General features: G+C 46.0%; 1 protein-coding gene across 1 annotated transcript; it reads left to right on the forward strand.

Moving 5' to 3' along the window:
* Nucleotides 1-16,333: 16,333 nt before the first annotated feature.
* LOC136466116 (uncharacterized) lies at nucleotides 16,334-20,606 on the forward strand. Its single transcript, XM_066464580.1, has 5 exons — nucleotides 16,334-16,489; nucleotides 17,813-18,430; nucleotides 19,088-19,609; nucleotides 19,771-19,893; nucleotides 20,249-20,606. The coding sequence occupies exons 1-3, from the start codon at nucleotides 16,334-16,336 to the stop codon at nucleotides 19,139-19,141; spliced, it is 828 nt and encodes a 275-aa protein (XP_066320677.1). The 3' UTR covers nucleotides 19,142-19,609; nucleotides 19,771-19,893; nucleotides 20,249-20,606.
* The last annotated feature ends 777 nt before the right edge of the window (nucleotides 20,607-21,383 follow it).

Consider the following 21,383-nt stretch of genomic DNA (forward strand, 5'->3'; position numbering starts at 1 on the left):
AAATCTTTGATATCTTCTTTGGGGTGCATGTAACCCTCACCCATGGTCAACTTTTTCGCCCTGCCTAACGGGATTGTGAGGTGGACGTGCATGGGTTCCCGGATGGCATCGACAGGGTGCCTTGGGTGATCCTCGATCATCGGCAGTGGTTGCCCTTGTGTCTGCCCTTGTGGAACTTGAGGCATGGCCATGCCAGCCTGACGAAGCATCTGTGACCTCATCGACACCATATCTGGGTCATTGCTCATGAAGGCTTCTTTTATGGACCGGCTGATCATTTCGGCCATGCCTTGATCATAGCCCTTCTAAAAGATGCCCTCCTTGTACCTCTGCCTTGACTGGTATATGGCAGCATCGGATTGCCATGACTCCACTGAGTTCCAGCTCATCTTCGATGACATGCCACGGACGCGGCCACGGTGCTCGGGGGTTCCCAGCGCTAGGGTCAGCAAGTCCTGGCCCCTGCGAACCTGGAAGCTGTCCTTGGATTTAGCGGCCTTGATGATAGCCCTCTCCACCTCCTCGAACTTGGGCTCATTGAACTTGCTCGCGCCCTCCTTGAGCTTCTTCGGCTTGCGGGCATAGATGAAGTCCTTAGCTCTCAAGTCTACATCGTCGTACGGATCGAGAAGCCCGACGGCAGCTCTAGCCCTTTCTTCCTCCCGCCACTAGGGCCTCTTACCAGCAAACCCAGTCATGCCCAAGTGGTGGGGGTGCAGGTTCTTCTTCACGAGTGCGCTAAACTTGGCGCTCTTTGCCTTTGCTTCTTTTGTTGTTCTTTGTTTGCAGAACTCTTCCCAGTGATGTTTCTTCACCATAGTGTATTTGACACAGGGTGACTTGCCTAGCTTCAGGTAGTACCTGGTTAGCATGGACTTGAAGTTTCTAAAGGCTCTTCCTGCCATGTGCATGACCCACTCCCTGCACTTGTCAAGATAGGCGTCCTCGGGATAATGGAAGCTCCTCATCACCTCACCCCAGATATGTGTCTTGTAGTCGACCGGGACATTGTTCCAGTCCTCCCAAGTGATCTCCACCTTGTCCTTGACTATACATGCCACCTGGTTGCTGAACTTGGCAAGGACCGTGGGTGGCGACAACGGGTTTCCCTCTGGTCCCACCTCATGGATCACATGGACTTCGCTGTGGATTTCCCTCTGGTGCCTCCCGTGTTCCCCCCTTCTCAGCTTTGTCCTCTGACCCCTAGACTTACCTGAAGTGATTGGAGATGGAGCGGGGGGTTCTTTGTCCCTGACTTGTTCCTCCTCGAAATTCAATTCTCGAGGCACCACCGGCATCTGTTCAGGGTTTGGAGACCACGCACTTTCAACTTCGTTGTCCCTCGGTTGGTAGGTCGGATCATCTTCGTCCTCTGTACGACATTTCTTTGTTGGCCTCGGGGTCACAAACATGTGGCTCTCATGGCTAGTTGATGATGATGCACTAGGGGTAGGGTCGTGCCATTCGCTTATCGATTCCTCCGCCATTGGAAAGCTACAATGAATACATATTTCAGTTGTATAGACACAATTATAGAGTAGTAAAGTAGAGTAGTACTAGAGTAGTAAAGTAGAGTAGTACTAGAGTAGTAAAGTAGTAGTAGTTGGCTCAGATTTGCCCCATTATCATCACATCGCTTTTAAACTAGTTGCTTGTATCTGGTATACAAGCCATCCTAGTTTAGCGGGGGCACTCGATCATCATCGCCGCTGCCTCAGCATAAAAGGGTTCACATCATTGCATATGCCACTACCTCAGCTTAGAAGTGTGAAAAGAATCATCATTGCAAATACCAAACAAAAGCTATCAAGATAGTTTCAAAATTCAGCCCCAAAGCGCTAAGTCCTTCGGCCATCAAGATAGAGTCACTGCCTCAGCTCTTGTTTTAAAAGTTCATCATTGCATATATATGCCACATAGATGGAGTCAAAATCAAATAGTAGAGTGTAGTAGCAGATAGAGTATAGTAGTAGCAGTAGGGTGTAGTAGTAGAGTATAGTAGCAGCTAGTAGTAGCAGCCAGCAGTATAGAAAATAGTAGTAGTAGCAGATAGTAGAGTAGTAGAGCCCACAATAGGAGACACCAAACAAAGCATATGTGCCATAAAAAATCAAAATAGGACATGGGAGTACAGTAGCAGTAGAGTGTAGTATAGCAGTAGCAGCAGCAAGTATCCTCCTAGATTCAGAGATAACAGTAGTACAAATCATAGGCAGTGGAAAAAGCCAACCCCTTCTCTTCCCTTCCTGCTGTCTGAAACTGAGCACCCACTCAAGAGTAGTACAAATTAAAAGGAGCAGATCCAGCAAAGGACATATAGGTAGTGGCATCATATATATCTAGTGCTCAGTTAACAAGAATCGCATCATAGGCAGCATTTAGTATTTTTAATTCCAAATTCATCTCAACATGTGCCATCATAGGCAGTGGCATCAAGTGCTCAATAAACAGAATTGCATCATAGGCAGCAATAGTTGGCATTGCTCAGGAAAACTAAAATCGGAGAAGAACATCCATAGTTGGCATTGCTCCATAGGAGGGATTAGGGGAGCAATTGGCACATTACCGGGGCGGTCTCCTTGGGGCTCAGCTGCGGAGCTGGCGGCGCTAGGGTTAGGCCGCCGTAGAGGACGGCGCGGGGCTACGGATGACTGCGGAGATGGAGAGGCAGACGGAGACAGGGACAGGAGATGGGGGAGGATAGCACACCAGTGCGGGGACACGGACGGAGGTACAAGGTGCCCATGCGGAGAGCACACCGGCCCCAGAGGAGGAGGACGGCGATGGAGGATGGGCCTAGGGTTCCGGCCCACGTTCCCGTCGACGTCCAAAGGCACCATGGCACAGGTGCATGTGCATGGAAGGAGGACGAGGGCACCACGACGCGGAGGGCAGGGGCGACGATGGAGGTGCATGGCGGCGGCAATGGCGTGGCGGCGCGGTGGTTTTTGGGCAGCCCTTCGGCGGCAGCGGCACGGTGGTTTTTGAACCGATTTGGGGGAGGTGGCAGAGTATATATAAGGTATCATTAACCGCGGCGGGTCTCTTAGGATGCCCGTCACGGTTAATATTTACCGCGGCGGGCTCCTTAGGACACCCGTCATGGTTAATATTTACCGCAGCGGGCTCCTTATAACGCACGTCACGGTTAATATGTACCGTGGCAGGCCTCTTAGAGCGCCCGTCATGGTTAATATTTTTCAATCTAAAATCTTATTTTACCCTTTTTCAATCTGGAATCTTATTTTTCCCTTAGGTAGAGTAGTATATATACTAGATAGTTAGCTATAGAGGAGTATGTATAGTAGTAGTAGATAGTAGTATAGTTTGGAGTAGTAGTAGTAGAGTAGTACATAGTTGGAGTAGTAGAGTAGTAGTTGGAGGAGTAGAGTAGTAGTAGAGTCGTAGTTGGAGGAGTAGTTAGCTATAGAGGAGTATATATATATATACAAGCTTGTTTCATTTGTTTGAACATAGATCACATAATATGAAAAAGAAAAAACAACACAACAAAATATATGATGCATACATATGGTTCCATGATATTAATAATAAGTTACAACTTGTCTTGAATGGAGTCCACTACAATAAGTTACATATATGTTTCTAGGATACATATATAATTTTGGTGCAGGTGCTTTCACCGTCCTCTTCTCACCGTCGGGGCGGGCCCACGGCATCATCCTGGACTTGTTGAATCGGTCCTCGACGACCTTGATCTTCTTTGGATGATCGATAAAAAGCTCAAGCTTTGCGTAGTTGTTGTATTGTTCAGGACTCTGCACCCCATCAGCTCCCACAATCCGCTGCTTTCCATACACAACCACATGCCTTTTTGGGTCCTCTGCATATATATAGTAGGCCACTTGCGCGACATTGGTTGCTAGTACCCACGAGTCATCTTTGTAGCCGATACTTTTGAGGTCCACGGTGGTTAGCCCATAACTGTCCACTTCAACCGCATTCGGTTTGACCCATTGGCAACGGAAGACGGTTATGCGTAGGTTTTGGCCATAGTCAAGTTCCCATATTTCTTCGACTTGCCCATAGTATTGCCTCCTCTGGCCCGTGGACTCTTCTTCGCCCTCATATCGAACACCACAGTTCTATGCCGAGCTCTTCTTGTCCTTGTCTTTTGTGTGGAACCTGTAGCCCTGGACGTCATACCCTTGCCACATGGTGATTTGGCTGGATGGGCCTAACACAAGCCTCTTAACGGTCTCCATATCTTCATCAGGGCATCCTTGAAGGGGTATGTGTTGCTCTTTGAGCCACTCTATGAAATTGTTCTTGTGATGGTTCTGGACCCATGCCTCCGTGCGCTGCCCGTCATTAGCGACGCGGATCTCTTCCAGGTGCTTTTCAATGTATTTCTCCATGCTCACTAACTGATGAAGGATGATGTAATGAGCTTCTTGCACCATTTGGTTTGCCACATCGGTGCATACTTTTCGGCCTGTGCACCCCATCCCTGAGGTTTTGCCTTCGTGGTGATGGACAGGCAGCCCAACCACCCTCCCATCTCTTATGTACCTCATACACCAGTTCACGGCCTCCTCCGTTGTGTATGCCTCGATCATAGAGCCCTCCGGGTAAGCGCGGTTATGGACATATCTGTTGAGGGTGGATATGAACCGCTCATACGTCCACATCTGGTGTAGGTACACGGGGCCCAGTTGATGGATCTGATCGACCATATGCATCATTAGGTGTGGCATAATATCAAAGTAAGATGGTGGAAAGCACATCTCGAGCTGGCAAAGGGTCTCCGCGATGAACTCCTTCAGGGCAGGCAACTCAGCCTTATCAATGACCTTCTAGGTGATGCGGTTAAAGAAGTATGACATCCGTGTGATGACCATCTTCATGTACTCTGGACGGATAGCCCTAATCGCAATTGGTAGGAACACCGTCAGCATGATGTGGCAGTCGTGTGAGTTGTAGCCGGTCATTATGAGGTCTTTCATGGAGACCAGGCTCTTGATGTTGGAAGAGAAACCAGTTGGCACCTTGATACCCCTAAGCAACTTAAGAAAAGTCGTCCTCTCGTCTTGCGTTAGGTTGCAGGCCGCACCCATGATATCGACTTTACCGTTCTGAGGCGGTCTCGGGTGAAGGTCCGGCCTGATGCCCAGATTGACAAGATCCGTCCATGACTTGATACCATCCTTTGTCTTGCCCTTGATGTCCAGTAGGACACCGATCGTGCTTTCGAAGACATTTTTCTCTAGGTGCATGCAGTCGATGGCATGGGGTGTATTCAGTGTTTTCCAATACGATAGGTACTTGAAGAAAATTGACTTCTTCTTGAAAGGAATGGCGGCGGGGACTTCCTCCATCTGGTCCCGCTTTTGCTTCCTTGTCTGCTTGGGCCCCTCTTCAGGCGGCTTCTTCTTCTTTCCAAACTCCACCTGATCCATGTCCTTGACCATCTCATACACCTTTGTCCCCCAACTAGTCTGCGTCGTTTGATCACGCTGCGGCTCATCCTGATTGTCAAAGTATTTGTTCATAATACTTCTTCTATACCTGTGATTTTTGGTGAGGAACCGTCTGTGCCTCGTGTACACCATCTTATTGGATCCCTTAAGGTAAGTGTAGCAGGTCTCATCGATGCAAATTACACAGCCGGTCTTCCCTTTGATCTGCCCCGATAGTGAGAAGAGACCGGGGTAATCGGTGATGGTGACAAAGATGATTGCTTTTAGTGTGAACTTCTCCTTGCGGGATGCATCCACCATCTGGACCCCAACATCAAATAGTATCTTCATTTCCTCCATGAACGGCTCCAGGAACACATCTATATCGTTGCCGGGCTGCTTCGGTCTAGAGATAAGCATGGTCAGCATAAGGTACCTACGCTTCTAACATAGATGGGGAGGTAGGTTGTACATGGTGAGCACGATGGGCCAAGTGCTATGTGAGCTGCTAAGCTCACCGAATGGGTTCATCCCGTCGGTACTCAGCGTGAACCTAACATGCCTGGGCTCCTTGCCAAACTCTGGGTAGGCCTCATCGAAATCCTTCCACTGCTTGCCATCGAATGGGTGCCATAGCTTGCCATCGTCTTTTAGGCGGTCAGCTGATGCATGCCAGGCATGAGCTTGGCATCGTCCGGGTTCCTGAATATTGCATGCAGATGATCGGTCACGGGCAGGTACCACACCGACAGTGCTAGACTTTTTCTGTGCATGTAACCCTCTTCTTCATCGTCCTACTGAGCCGAGATCTGTTTGGCCGCACTGCTCTTCTTTGCCCCCTTCTTGTTCTTCTTCCGACCACCCCGCAAGCCTCCCTCGTCTTCTACATCCACGCAACAACCAGCATTTTTCTTGTACCGACTAAAGCCACAGTGCGGACAACTTGTCAAATTCTCATACTCATTGCCCCGATACAGGATGCAGTGGTTAGGGCATGCATCAAACTTTCTAAGCTTCATCGCCACTGGCCGGATCAGCTTCTTGGCTCGATAAGTATTGGCGGGCACCTTGTTAGCCGTTGGGTATGTGGTGGCAAGGTAGCTTAACAACTCATTGAAGCTAGTGTCAGACCAACCATGACGAGCCTTCAACATCAACATATGGAGGTTAAAATGGGGCGCCATGCACTCCTTCGGACAATCACCGCCGTCCTTATAGAGAGGATCAACTGCCGCCTGCTTCAACTCTCTGAAATTCTCCAACCACTTTGGGCAACCCAACACAACATCATCTTCATCTAAGTGTTTGACTAGATCTTCAACAAACTGCACATCCTCGGGTTGGCTCACAGTATCCTGACCATCACCACCATCGCCGGCTTCATCAGCCATGTCTTGCATTAGATCATCCACCGTGATGTAATCACGACAACTGTTGTCACTATTGGCTGGCGCAGCTGTTGCTGAAGGATCTTTATTCACTGGTGGTGCTGTCGTCGTCGGCGTCGAAGAGCTCACTCCAGATGCACTGCCACTCGCACCAACTCTTTCACCGTGAAATGTCCAGACTGTGTAGCCCTCGATGAAACCATACATGATCAAATGAGTTTGCACCTCGCTATCTCGGTGGGCTTTCAGGTTCTTGCAACGAGAACATGGACATATGGTTGTCATCCACTTCAGTCTCTCACGGTGAGCTTTACCAGCCATAATAAACTTCCTTAATTCAAAGAGGTACCGTGGATCATTCACTCTATCGATCCGGTACATCCATTCTGATCTATCCATCATATCTGCGAACATTATCCATCACAATCAACATTAAATAAAGAAGAATTAGGAGAAATTGATGATTTTTACATCTAAAATCATGAAAAAGAGAAGAAATGACGATGTGAAAGATGAAACATGCATATATGATGAATCTAAAGTTAAAGAAATACATGACATCATTTTTTCCATTAAAATTGATCTAGATTTAGATCTAGAGAGAACTCTAGGTGATGGAAATAGAGAGAGAGAGAGAGAGAGGGTGGAAGGAGAGAGGGAGAGCCTTTATGAACCTCTTATGATGTCCTCCTCCCTCAAATCCAAGCCCTTCAACTCAAATCAAAAGTTTCCTCAAATTTTACGGCAAAGCCTCCCCCCATGAGTTTTGAGAGAGGAAGACCCGTGGAGAAGATGAAGGGGTTGTGCTGTGTATTTGTACAGGCTTTACCGCGGCGGGCAAGATAAAACGCCCGCCTCGGTAAATCAACTCTTTACCGTGGCGGGCAGTTTAAAGAGCCCGCCATGGTAAATCGTATTAACCGCGGCGGGCGATTCATACCGCCTGCTGCGGTAAATAACGATTTCCTGCGGCGGGTAGGTAAGGTGGCCCGCCACGGTAAACCAATTTCCTGTAGCGGGCGCCTCGGTGGCCGGCCTCGCTGGCCGGCCACCGGTTAACCGTGGCGGGCAAAAGAGGTGCCCGCCATGGAGCACATTTTGGCCACGCTGCGCAAATTGATTCCTGTAGTAGTGTTCGCTTGGATCAATCGATTGTGTGATAAATTTGATTGTTTGGAGCAGAAAAAAGAAGGATGTGAAACAAAAATAGGGAGATGGGCAAAAAAATGGACGAAGCATGGACCGGAGAAAAATTGAAGGTGCCCGACAGTTGATGGACAAAAAAATCCGTGTTCAACAGAAAATGGAACACAAGACCATGGCGAAGAAACTACTCCCGTTTTAATATTAAGGATAGATAGAACTCAATGCTCAAGAAGGAAAAGAAAGAAGATAAAGAAAGAGTGGGTCAGTTAGGACTAAATTAGAGTTTAGAAGAGAACTAAACCAAAAACATATACAAATATTTGAGCTAGGGTCTGACCTTAATGAAATTTTGGATATTTTTTGGAATTTGGATAGAGGTTTATAACTTCTGAGGGTTTGATCGGGTTTTCAAAAGGTTGGACTAGACTGTGGAGATTTGAAAGATGAGCCAAATTTGTGTTTGACTCTGAAAAGCTAGGTGAGGAGGCAGGGTTAGGGTTTCTAAGATTTTACTGGGATTAATTAGGATTTCTAGAAATCAGGGTTTGAAGACTTGACTTCAAACTCTAGATGTATTTGAAAACATTTAAGTTCATTTTCATACATAAACAATATTCAGAGGCATCAATACACCATGCAATTAAATTAAGTTATACAAAATTATAAATCATATTTCACTCTCTATATTGTCAAGAATGCAAATAATTCTTGAAAATTTTAGAAATATATTAAAACCATTTATTTAGGTCCTTGTTTGATAGAGCTCTAGCTCTAGAAAATACAATCCATAGAGTTGGTCAGTTGTAGCGCTAAAAAATCCTAGATCTGGAGCTGTAGAAATGTTAAGTGTATTTACACAACTCATTTTATTTATATTTTAGATTAAGTAAAAATATTTAAGCTACCTAATGTAATCTATAAACTACAGATCCATCATAGACCTGAGAGATTTTTTTTGAGCAATCGTAGATTTGAGAGCTAGAGCTGTGGCAAACGAACCCTTAATCTATTGCTTTCTACTCACCTAAAAATAGAATTTTAGGGACGTGACAAGTTTGTAACTGAGTTTTGGGAGCACCACCATCACCACCAACAACAACAACATAGCCTTTCAGTCCCAAGCAAGTTAGGGTAGGCTAGAGTTGAAACCCACCAAGAGCCCTAAGTCACGGTTCAGACACTTCAATAGCTGCTTTCTAAGTACTTCTATTCAAACATAGATCTCTAGGTATATTTTAAGCTTTCAAATATATTTTTATTGCCTTTCTCCATGTTAATTTTGGTCTTCCTCTACCTCTCCTCATATTAATAACTTGGCTTAGGATTCCATAATGCACTGGTGCCTCTGGAGGTCTCCTTTGGACATGGCCAAACCACCTCAATCGATGTTGGGCAAGCTTTTCTTCAATTGGTGCTACCTCTAGGCGATCACGCATATCATTGTTCCGAACTTGGTCCATTCTTGTGTGACCGCAAATCCATCGTAACATATGTATTTCTGCAACACTCAGTTGTTGAACATGTCGAATCTTTGTAGGCCAACATTCTGCTCCATACAATATAGCCGGTCTAATCGCCATTCTATAGAACTTGCCTTTTAGCTATTGTGGTACCCTCTTGTCACAGAGAATGTCAGAAGCTTGTCGCCACTTGATCTGCCCTGCTTTGATTCTATGGCTAACGTCCGCATCAATATCTCCATCCCTCTGTAGCATCGATCCCAGTTACTGAAAGGTATCCTTCTTAGGCACTACTTGACCTTCCAAACTCACATCTCCCTCCTCCTATACAACTCCACCAAAGTCGCATCTCATGTATTCGGTTTTAGTTCTGCTCAATCTAAAACCTTTAGACTCAAGGGTCTGTCGCCATAACTCTAGTTTCCTATTTACTCCCGCCTGGCTTTCGTCCATTAACACTACGTCATCAGCGAATAACATACACCAAAGGATATCCCCTTGTATGTTCCTGGCAACCTCATCCATTACCAAGGCAAAGAGATACGGGCTTAAGGCTGACCCTTGATGAAGTCTAATTTTAATCGGGAAGTAATCTGTGTTACCATCGTTTGTTTGAACACTAGTCACAACATTGTTGTACATGTCCTTGATGAGGGTCACGTACTTTCATGGGACTTTATGTTTGTCCAAAGACCACCACGTAACATTTCTTGGTATCTTGTCATAAGCCTTCTCCAAGTCAATAAAAACCAAGTGGAGGTCCTTCTTCTGCTCTCTAAACCGCTCCATAACTTGTCTTATTAAGAAGATTGCTTCTATGGTTGAACTTCCGGGCATGAAACCAAATTGGTTTGTTGATATCTATGTTATTCCTCGCAGGCGCTGCTCGATGACTCTCTCCCATAACTTCATAGTGTGGCTCATCAACTTAATTCTCTAATAATTAGTACAACTTTGGATATCTCCCTTGTTCTTGTAGATTGGTACCGATATGCTTCTTCTCCACTCCTCAGGCATCTTGTTCGATCAAAAGATATTATTGAACATCTTGGTTAGCCATACTATAGCTATATCCCCGAGACTTCTCCACACCTTGATTGGGATACCATCAAGGCCCATCGCTTTACCCCCTTTCATCCTTTTCAAGGCTTCTCTGACCTCCGATTCTTGAATCCTCCGCACAAAGCGCCTGTTAGTGTCATCAAACGAGTCGTCCAGCTAAACGGTGGTGTTCATGTTCTCCCCATTGAACAATTTATCAAAATACTCTTGCCATCTATGTCTGATCTCATCTTCCTTCACCAAGAGATGCTCCCTCTCATCCTTTATACACTTGACTTGGTTGAAGTCCCTTGTCTTCCTATCACGAGCCCTAGCCATCCTATAAATGTCCTTCTCTCATTCCTTCATACTCAAACGTCGGTAAAGGTCCTCATAGGCCCGCCCCTTTGCCTCACTCATCGCTTGTTTTGTAGTCTTCTTTGCCACCTTGTACTTCTCTATGTTGTTTGCACACCTGTCATGATACAAGCGCTTATAGCACTCCTTTTCCTTAATAGCCTTTTGCACATCTTCATTCCACCACCAAGTGTCTTTTGAGTCGCATCCGCTCCCTTTGGTCACTCCAAGCACCTCTGAAGCAACCTTCTGAACACATGTTGCCATCTTCTCCCATATGTTGTTTGCATCGCCTTCATCATTCAAAGGGCCCACTTCAATGACCTTTTCCTTAAAGACCTTTGATGCCTCCCCTTCTAATTTCCACCACTTTATTCTAGCAACCCTAGCTTGTTTGTTCTCGTAAGCTTGCACCAAAAAATGGAAGTCAGCCACCACCAGCTTGTGTTGAGTGACCACACATTCTCCAAGTATCACCTTATAGTCCACGCATATTTGTTTATCCCTCCTTCTTGTAAGGACAAAGTCGATTTGACTAGAGTACTGGCCGTTACTAAAGGTCACTAAATGGGACTGTCTCTTACAAAAGAAAGTGTTAGCTATCATCAGATCAAAAGCTATGGCGAAGTCTAAGACTTCCTCTCCCTTCTGGTTCCTACTACCATATCCAAAACCCCCATGAACCGCCTCGAAACCTACACTTGATGTACCTGCATGGCCATTAAGATCACCTCCTATAAAGAGCTTCTCGCTACTAGGGATAGCTCTAACCAAGCGATCTAAGTCTTCCCAGAAAAGCCGCTTAGCACTCTCATCATGGCCTACTTGGGGGGCATACGCACTAATTACGTTTAAGACCATATCACTAATGACAAGTTTAACTAAGATGATCCTATCCCCTTGCTTTCTCACGTCTACCACACCATCCTTGAGGCTCTTATCAATCAAAACTCCTACTCCATTTTTATTTGATGTTGTCCCTGTGTACCAGAGCTTGAAGCCGGTATTGTCCACCTCCTTCGCCTTCTACCCCTTCCATTTAGTCTCTTGGACGCATAAGATATTTACACGCCTCCTAACCGCTGTGTCTACTAACTCTCTTAACTTACCTGTAAGGGACCCTACATTCTAGCTATCTAAATAGATCCTAGTTGGCTCGACTAGCTTCCTTACCCTTCACACCCACCGAGGTAGGTGTGAAGACCCTTGCTCATTTTGCACCACACCCAGGCGCCAATGTGGCGCGCCACTAAGGATGCGATGACCCGATCCTTGCTCACTTGATACCGTGTCCAGATCGCGACACGGCGCATCACAGGGGTGACGACCTGTCCCTTGCTCATTTAACACCATACCTGGGTTCTGACATGGCACGTCGCTAAGAGGGTTACGCCTCAACGGGATTCTTTTGGGTTTCATCTCCATTAAAGTGGCTAAGTTTTTACATTGGCTCGACGCGCCTAACACAACCCTCCTCCTTTACTAGGGCTTGGGACCTGCTATGCTGGGACACCAAAGGTGCCCCACCATAGGCGGAGTTAGTTTTGGGAGCACCAAACTCCATAAAAAAATCATGCCCCCAACAAAAAAAACTCTAGTATATTTTTTGAGCTGGATTTATGGAGCTATACCGTTTGATATATATTCCGAAGTGTCGTGCGTTCAAAATGCAGGTGACAAATTAAAGCGAAGCTTAAGTTTGTGGGCTGCTAACCTATGCATGGGCTGTCATCTGCCGGCCAAGACCTTTACTTGGGCTGGACATTGAACATACGGGCCTAAAGTTCACTAGCTGGGCATTTGTTGGCAGGCCGGTCCAACATCGAATTCTTGAAGCCTTTTGGGTAAAACCCAAGGTTATGTCTGGATGTAGTAAAAGGCTGTTGTTTTTGCAAAGCGAGAAAATTCTTCTCATTTAAACCATCACTGAGAAAGCAGGCTATCACAAATAGGTCTGTGGTCCAGTTCTAGGGCTATCCAATGGGACGCTATCCACTAGGGTTGGTGATCGCATCTTTTTTCTGGATTTTTTCAGAATTTTTAGGGTACACGCACGCGTGCGCGTTTAGTGGTACTGTGTGTTTCCCGTGCACTAGAGGCGACGCCTCCCAATCTTTTCTTTGCGTGTGTACAGATGCGCACGCATGTGTGTGCATGTGGTGTGAGTGTGGAGTGTGTGGATTGTATGTGTTCAAGTTGTACCCGATAAAAAAGAAAGCAGGCTATCGCTCCCTTGGGAGTTGGGATCATCGCTAGGACACATAAAGCCATTGACGATGCTCTATCGAGCGTCCTTTCGCTGAATGCTATGTTGATGGCCACGACGTTAACCCAATAACTCATGCTCCTTCATTTCTTTAAAAAAACTCTTCATTCACTTATTTCTATCCACTCATTCCTCTTTCTATCGTTCTTATCCGCTCGCCTGTGGCCTTTTGGTCGCTAGCCCTCTGAGGCGCACCACTCAGCCACTGGCCTTGCCAGGCACGACGCGTGGCCACCTCTGAGTCATGGTGTTCGGCTGTTGGTCCTATCAGGCGTGGCATGTTGCTGCTGTAACGACCCGAGTTCGTTGCAACCTAGGCAGCCATTTTGATTTACCAAAAGAAGCCAGTCACCAACCATCAGTGAAGACATGCATCATAAAACACAACACTCAATATCAAGAACATCCATTCAATGACTTAGTGAATTCAGCAAAGACAGGGAATACCGGACCGTCCGCCAGTACGTCGGACCATCCGATAAGAGTAAGGACAGAATAGAGCTAAGTGAAAATTAAGTGGTTTCTTAATTATGGACTTGGCCCCACATGTCAGCATGAGTTGAGATACTTCACCAGCTAAAGAAACACCCTCTCACTCACCCTGTCACCTATCCACTCATTTGCAAACACCCTCTCTCTCTCTACCTCTCAAGAACAAGGAAGAATCCTAGAACTAGAGAGAGAAAGGAATGAAGAGAAGATTGAAGGAGAAAAAGAGGAAGAAGAAGAGAAGCATCAACACCTCTCCATGGATTCCATCAACCTCTTCAACATAGTCATTGTGAGCTCAAGAGAGTAGCTCCCATTTTGTGGATTTTCCCCAAAGTAGTCAATGTGTGGTTTTGATGGAGGTTGGAGATGATGGAAGCTTGGATAGAAGAAGAGATAGATCTTCAATCCTCAGGCTATGGAAGCTCTTGATCTCGGAGCTAAGGATCTCTATCTCAATCTCAAGGTTTATCTCTCATCTCATGAGTTTTGGTTTAATCCCTAAGCCTTGAGCCACACTTAGTGAAACTAAATTATAACCTAGCCATAGTGAGCCTAGTAAGCCACCTAAACTACCATAGGAGTGTTTGTCACATGGAAGATGCACAACTCCACAAATCCAAGCTTGAAGCCTAGGATTTCCTTGGAGCATAGGTTATGTCGCTCGTGTGACGGAGTGTCTGTCAAACTGATGGAGTGCCCGTCAATCCATAGGAAACCACTAAGGAACTTTATCCCCCATTAGCTTAGCACAGCGGAGCGCCCGTCACCCACGACGGAGTATCCGTTCAATTATAGAGAGCAGTAACCTAGTAACCCGAGAACACCCAATTCATACTGGAGCATCCGTCGATTGACCGGACTATCCGATGTGGACAGGGAACCCTAGTAATGCATAAGTCCCCAAACCTATCGGAGTCTCCATGAACTCCACGAAGCGTCCGTAGATCAGTACAGAGCCAGATCAGAGACAACCCATCTCGATATCCAGTACAACGGAGTGTCCGTCGGTAGGATGGAGTGTCCGCCAGTCATAGGAAGAGTGAGCTAGCTTAAGCAACCTACTCGATTAACCAACCTACAACCAAGAGAGCTTAGTCATACCCAATGCAGTAGTAGAGCCATAGTTAGATGTCTCTCCTAGGTACTAAGGTAGTAACCTAATCCTATGCACCCATGTTCCCCTCATCATTCAGATCATCAATGTATCCCTAAGACGATATTCCGTATTCTTTCAGGAACGTGCGTGAGACTTCGTCGTCAACTTCTAGATGTCTAAAAGACAACACCATCAGGTAGGCACCCCACTATTATAAACCCTACTTTGGTTACTTACCAAGTTGCATTATGAGTTATGCATTGCATGTAGTCTTGGATAATGATCACTCTTATACCACACCTAGAGTAGCTTAATAATTTGTAGAAGCCTCTCATCTAAACAATGGAAATGGAAATGCTTAATGCTTATTGCTTAGCTGCTTGGGCAATGGTAGAAGTCAAGCATGAGAAGAGAACTCATACTCGCACGTGTAGGATGCTAAACATGGATAATTAACTACTAAAACCAATGAGGGTACAACTTGACTTACCTAACTAATCTGGCTAAGGACTAATATACATAATATGGTAATCTTGATGATAACTTGGATATCTTGCTCGTGCGAGGGGTAGGTCATCGTGAGTGTGGGATCTCAGACGACATAGCTCATGGAGCGGTAAGGACCATGTATTGGGATACGTAAATCCGAGTAACCACCCGTACAGACCATATGTCGTGGATGGGGTCGATAAGCCAAGTGACTAATTGTGACATGTTTATCCGTGAAACTGGCAAGGGGGTTGGCGTCGGCCAGGAATGTTCGAGACATTGACCGGGCAACCGCTCGAACCTTTCGTTGGACACTCGGACCGGATTAGGGAAAGGTTGGAGACGTGAGGCAACCCTTATATCTGGTGCACGAGATATGGAGGTTAGTCCCATTTCTCCGTGTGGGTACAGTTGTACACCTCTGCAGAGTCTTAAAAGCCGGGAGTCCTTCGGGATGGAACTATTCGGTTGTTCTTTCTTTCTATACCTATGGTAGCATGAGTAATGAACTATGAGCACCTTTGTTATAATGATAACTACCTTTACTTCTATGTTGAGCATAGCATGTCTTACTCTTAATGAACACCATTGCTTTGCGCAGTCATACAAATATCCGATAACTACCTTGTGCATCCACCAAATATTATATGTTGGAATTAAGTCCTGTGAGTACGCAATGTACTCACGGTGCAGCCGTTAAGTTGTTTTGCAGGAACGGTGTAGATCGATGGAGGTTGAATCTCTATCACCGCTGCCTAGTAGCATCAGGAAAGGGTGACCCCGAGTATGCTACACGTTAACTCCGTAGTCTTGTTCGAGCGACCTTGAGTGATTATTTTAGAATGGATTCTGGATCTTGTCCATTGGTTGGACCGGATCGCGTAATTTATGTAAACTCTACCTTATAAGCTTTTTCTATATAAGTTGTTTGAGCATTATCCATTAGACTGTGTCGATTTTGTATGTGAACTGCTGCATGCCACTCAACCTCATCCCGAAGAGGAGTTGCTTAGTGCGCTCCTAGGGCCGCGCGATGTCGTTTTGCTTAAATTGAGCACGTCAAGTGGATGACACCCGATTTAGGTGAAGTATCGTGACGGGCACCCCACAGACGCCCTCTCCAAGTCACACAGTCGCGGCCTCCCCACCACTCGTGTGGCCGATGCCTCCCTTCCGCGATGTACAACCACTGCCGCCGGCCCGCCGTCTACAAGCGTCGTCGGGCCACTGCCTCTGGTGAACACCACACACCGATGAGCCTCCATTCTGCCAAGCAGCAAGGAGATGTTCCGTTGAAAATGCATGTTGCAAAGTATGTTTCAAATGTTTCAGAGGTATGTTGCAAGTGTTTCATATGGATGTTGCAAAAATAGATCGTGATGTTGCACATATTGCAATTATTGTACACGTATGTTGTAAGCGCCCGTTTCAAATGTTCTATGTGCTTTTTTAGACGTATGTTGCAAGTTTGCTTATTTGGATGTTGCATATGTTTCACACATATGTTGCAAGAGTATGTTTGAAATGTTTCAGCTATTTCAATCTTATGTTGCAATAAGTGTTTTCATGTTGCAATTTGCAAAAATCTGGATATTGCATATGTTTCACACACATATTGCTAGTGTATGTTACAAATATTTTATCTGTTTTTAGACGTATGTTGCATTCAAGTATTTCATGTTACAAGTGCTTCGTGTTCTAGAGGTAGGGGTCTGACGGACGGGGCGTGCTTGTCCTCATCCTGGCTCCCGAGTTCCGTCTGTGTGGATAGAGAGGAGGGGGTCAGGGGAAGGAGCAGCGGGCGCGGGGCGGGGTGAGACGGACGGGGGCGGGGTATACATGCGTGACAAAATGAGACAGATGAAGAAGGACTACAGCGATACTATGGGGTCCGATGTGTTTCTGCTGGGTCGTTTAGCACCGTTCAATAGAATCGTACCCTATCAGACGTTCGGGCGCCATTCCCTAAAGCCACGAGAAAATAGCGCGATGGATGAACAGATTCACCAAGTTGGTGGATAATGAACAAATTCAGATACTTAGTCCTAACGCTTGCCGTTTGTTTGAGGTCGCAAATACCGAGTTGTTTATTGGATTGGCGTCGAGCAAAAACCGGTAGTCCAATAGGCATCGTTTTACAGGTTTGAGCTCGACGCTCCTTGGCGATGCAAATCCTGAAGGCCTGGAAATAGAGAGCCGGTCCAAACTTTGGCTTAATTCTTAATTGCTTGTGAAGAATACTTATCCGAAGGCGGATCGGATAAAGAGATTATCCGAAGGTTCAGATTGGGTGAAAAGATCAACTTGATTGTTTTTTTTTTTTTGACACTTAGCATTTTAACATTATTATTAAAATCTATGACTTTTAATACTTCTTAGAGGTTTTCTCGATGACCAATATTAAAGGGTGTTTGGATTCAGCTACTAAAATTTAGGAGGTGTGTTGGAAGAATGTTGTATGGGGTGTTCGAATACTAATAAAAAAACAAATTACATAATCCATCAGTACCCCACTGGACGAATTTTTAAGCCTAATTAATCCGTTATTAGCACATGTTTACTGTAGCAAAATATTGTCAAATTATGAACTAATTAAGCTTAAAAGATTCGTCTCGTAATTAATTTATATTTAATACGTATATCTAAATATTCGATAGGAGAGCGAACATCCCTTACTGGATCTCCAGGCTTCAACGCACCCGCACCGCCCCCGCAGGCGCTCAGCCCCGCACTCCCTCCGCGGAGATTCGAATCCCGCGCAGCCCTGCATCGCGAAAAAAAAAAATATCCAAAACCACAGGAAAAAGGGAACGGCGGACGAGGCGGTAGCGGCGGCGGCCTGCTGGCCAGGTCCCGCGCCTGCGCTTGCGCGCTCGCCGATTGGGGCGACGGCCAGGGACGCGGTGATCAGGTGGTTCCGCGGCGAGTTCGCGGCCGCCAACACGATGATCGACGCGCTGTGGACCTGGCGCAGATCGGCGGCGGCGGAGCCGAGTACTACCCCGTCCTCGCCACGCTCCACCACCGCCGTGTCAACTGGTTCCCCGTCCTCCACATGCAGAAGATCTACCTCGTCGCGGATGTCACCCGTCCTCCACATGCAGAAGTTCTACCCCGTCGCGGATGTCACCTCCCTTGGAGCCGCCGCGGGGTCCCACTGCTACTCGGAGGAGGAGGCCGCGTCCACGGTGACACACGAGCCCATGGAAGACCTTCCCGCTGAGGCTGTGCCCAAGGCCCCCTCCACGGAAGATGACACCGTCACGGACGGACAGGTACAATCACTACCGACCCACAAATTAAATCCTCTCGTGCTCACGGGAGATTCTGTTGGAATGGATCACTCATCCTATGGTAAAGCTGTGATTAGGTATGAAAACGGATTGGATATGGACGGATATCGCCGATATTATATTTGTTTTCATATTTCTGTTCGGATTTGGATTCAAATATGAATAGTGTCTACCATACCGGATGGGATAGGATTGGGTATCGACATCATAAATATGCGATTTGAGTATTCGGATACGGATATGGATACGGTATGGGATATTGAATATCCGGACTCGGATACGGATAAATCTGAACTCCTCTGAACGGATTCGGTCTCGAATACGGTCGGAAAATATCTGTACTGTGTTCACCCATAGCTGTGATTTAATTTGTTTCAATCGGATTTGATTTGAGTGATTTCCATAGATTCTCTGTAGAGTTTGGCTGTTCTGTTGTGCTGTTTCTGAAAAGCTGTAACTTTAGAAATAGTCTACGTACTGCGTTTTCATTCAGAGCATCATTTTCAGATCAGGTACAGAGATTCTTCACTTCAGTGCTAGCTGATGCAACTTGTGCTTTCCTGAATATCTTGTCTAATTTATTCTCTGCATATGTTGTAAGTTCTTAAGTTTAGTAGCTGTGTAACTTGTTCTGTTCAGCAGCAGATTAGTCCATTTGCAGCATGTTCTGGTCATCTCGGCAGGGAGCAATGATGGAGATAGAAGCAGCAATCTCAACCATCACTCCATCAGGTAAGCAGCAGGTAAAAGGTAGCACCTTTTCACCAAAAGTTCAGACTTTCTTGCTACTAAGGGTTTTAGGTTTATTTGTTTGCGAGATGTGATCGGACGCATGTGTTGTATCCAAGGCTTTCGATATTGTCTCAACTCATGAATGTAAATATGTCGCACAACCATAAACACGTGTGTGCTATGTGTTTAATAATCATATAAATGAATCTTCTTTCTTTTGATCGTAGCTTCTGCCACGACTGCTCAGTTCATCAGAAGTATGTGTTGTATCCTGCGTTCAAGTTTTGAACTTTCCCGTGTCTTATTTTTGTTCTGGACATTCAGATGTTGTCATATAAGAAGGATGGAGGTCTGTCCAATAAGAAGGAGAAGCTGGTGCGCAGGATGAAGATTGCAGACCTCCCCACACATGCAACAGACCTCGTAGAGGTGCACTCTTCATTCCAATCAAGTGACCCCGCTGTTAGCAATTTCATTTTTACTGATAAAAACCCACTACATATAGATCATCTATTTTCGTCTCATTTTTTAAGAACCGGATTAAAAACCTTCATCCTAGGAAATTCTTAAATTTTTTTGCTTGCGGACAGAGGGGATAGAAGTAACTGCTGAAATGGATTTTTTCAGTCAGGAAAATGTCATGTTAGACTTAGAAAATAAAGCCTTGAAGCAACGGCTTGAGAGTCTGTCTCAGGAGCATCTCATTAAACGCTGTTAGTATTCCTCTTTATTGCCCCCAGAGTTTCTTTGATGACATTCAGAATGTGTCTTCTGTACTTAGGAATTATGGTAGCAGTCAGGTTTCAGATCTGAGTTTGGTGAATAAATGAGCTTATGGATGTTATATATGTTATATTTTGAAAATGATTCTTGTGATGGACCTGTAGATATGTTAGGAACCTGTAAAAAATGTTTTTGTTGTAAACTAAGTGCATAGTTTCTTTGCTAAACATCATTATCTTGATAAAAAGACTACTGCAATCATCAGGAATATATTTGAGCTTATCAATCATCTTTTTAAAACAGTTGATAAACCATTTTTTTCTCGCCAATATTGCATATCTGCAGGAGATGTTTGAGAGGGAAATTGGTCGTCTTAGAACATTGTTCCCGCAGCAGCAGCAACAACATGTCGCCTTTGGTTCTCTGAGCTTCACAGAACTTGCTGCCCCCTTTATACCACTCTTTGTGGTTGTTAGTAGCATCAAGAGAGGAGCAGCACTGGTGAACAGGGAATTTCATCCCATAGTGAAAAAAGCTGGAGAGGTTAATAACTGTGGATCTGGTCCTTAACCTGACGGTCATCTTTAGCTTCTGTCTATTGTTTGCAGATTATAATATGTTGATGAACTCTAAGATCCTTCTTAGTAGCATTGTAGATTGGGCTTGTCTATTTTTTCTGAGTGAGAAATGACCAATCAGTGAATTTGTGTTTCTTTCGTGAGTTGATTTATTTTTTTAGTTTAATGATTTATTTTTTCTAGATGACACCGTAGCGTTAGTATGTGCAATATACTAGTTGGATTGAGTCCACCAGTTGGCTCCTCGACCACTACTATACTCCTACGATCTGGGCTTTTGGATAGCTAGTCTTCTGTATCTTTTGTGTCTCTCTGAAAATCTGTTTTGTGCTGACTCTCCTGAGCATGGAGGACGTCAATTATTGGTATTTGCTCGATAAGAGCAACTCCAACATTACCCCTACTTGACCCCCTACTATGGATTTAGGTAGTGGGGTAAAAAAAATAACTTCAACAGGCCCCCCACTACCACCTGTACTGTTGGCCCCCTACTCTATCCCTACTTCTGTTGGCCCCCTACTCCATTCCCCCTACTTTTTTCCCTGTTTCTTCTCTGATCGAGACTCCACCCACGCGATTCCGCCCGTCCGTCCCCCGTTGGCGCACCCTCCCCGGCAGCGGCCTGCTGGCCGCTCCTCCCTGGTGCGGTGGTCCGTCGGCCGCTGACCACTCCTTGGTCGGCGCGTCTAGGTGCTCCCCAGCGGCTGCCGGCGGCTCATCAGCCCTAGCCGGCGCGGGCGCTGCTCCCTCGCGAGCGTGGCTCCCTTCGGTGTGGCTAGCCCTGGGCGACGCAGCCTGCAGTCGGCATTCGTCCTCCCTCCCCCTCTCGTGCCCCCGCTGGCTCTGCTTGTGTGTGCAGGGAAGAAGAACCTGACAGAGGATGATAGTCGGGTCCCACATGT

This window comes from Miscanthus floridulus, chromosome 7 (assembly GCF_019320115.1).
Source record: "Miscanthus floridulus cultivar M001 chromosome 7, ASM1932011v1, whole genome shotgun sequence".
Taxonomy (NCBI): domain Eukaryota; kingdom Viridiplantae; phylum Streptophyta; class Magnoliopsida; order Poales; family Poaceae; genus Miscanthus; species Miscanthus floridulus.

Coding starts and splice junctions, on each gene's coding strand:
- LOC136466116 (XM_066464580.1), top strand. CDS start 16,334: ATGTACAACCACTGCCGCCGGCCCGCCGTCTACAAGCGTCGTCGGGCC. Junction 16,490..17,812: donor ATGTTTCAAATGTTTCAGAG/GTATGTTGCAAG, acceptor AATATTCGATAG/GAGAGCGAACATCCCTTACT. Junction 18,431..19,087: donor ACACCGTCACGGACGGACAG/GTACAATCACTA, acceptor TGTTCTGTTCAG/CAGCAGATTAGTCCATTTGC.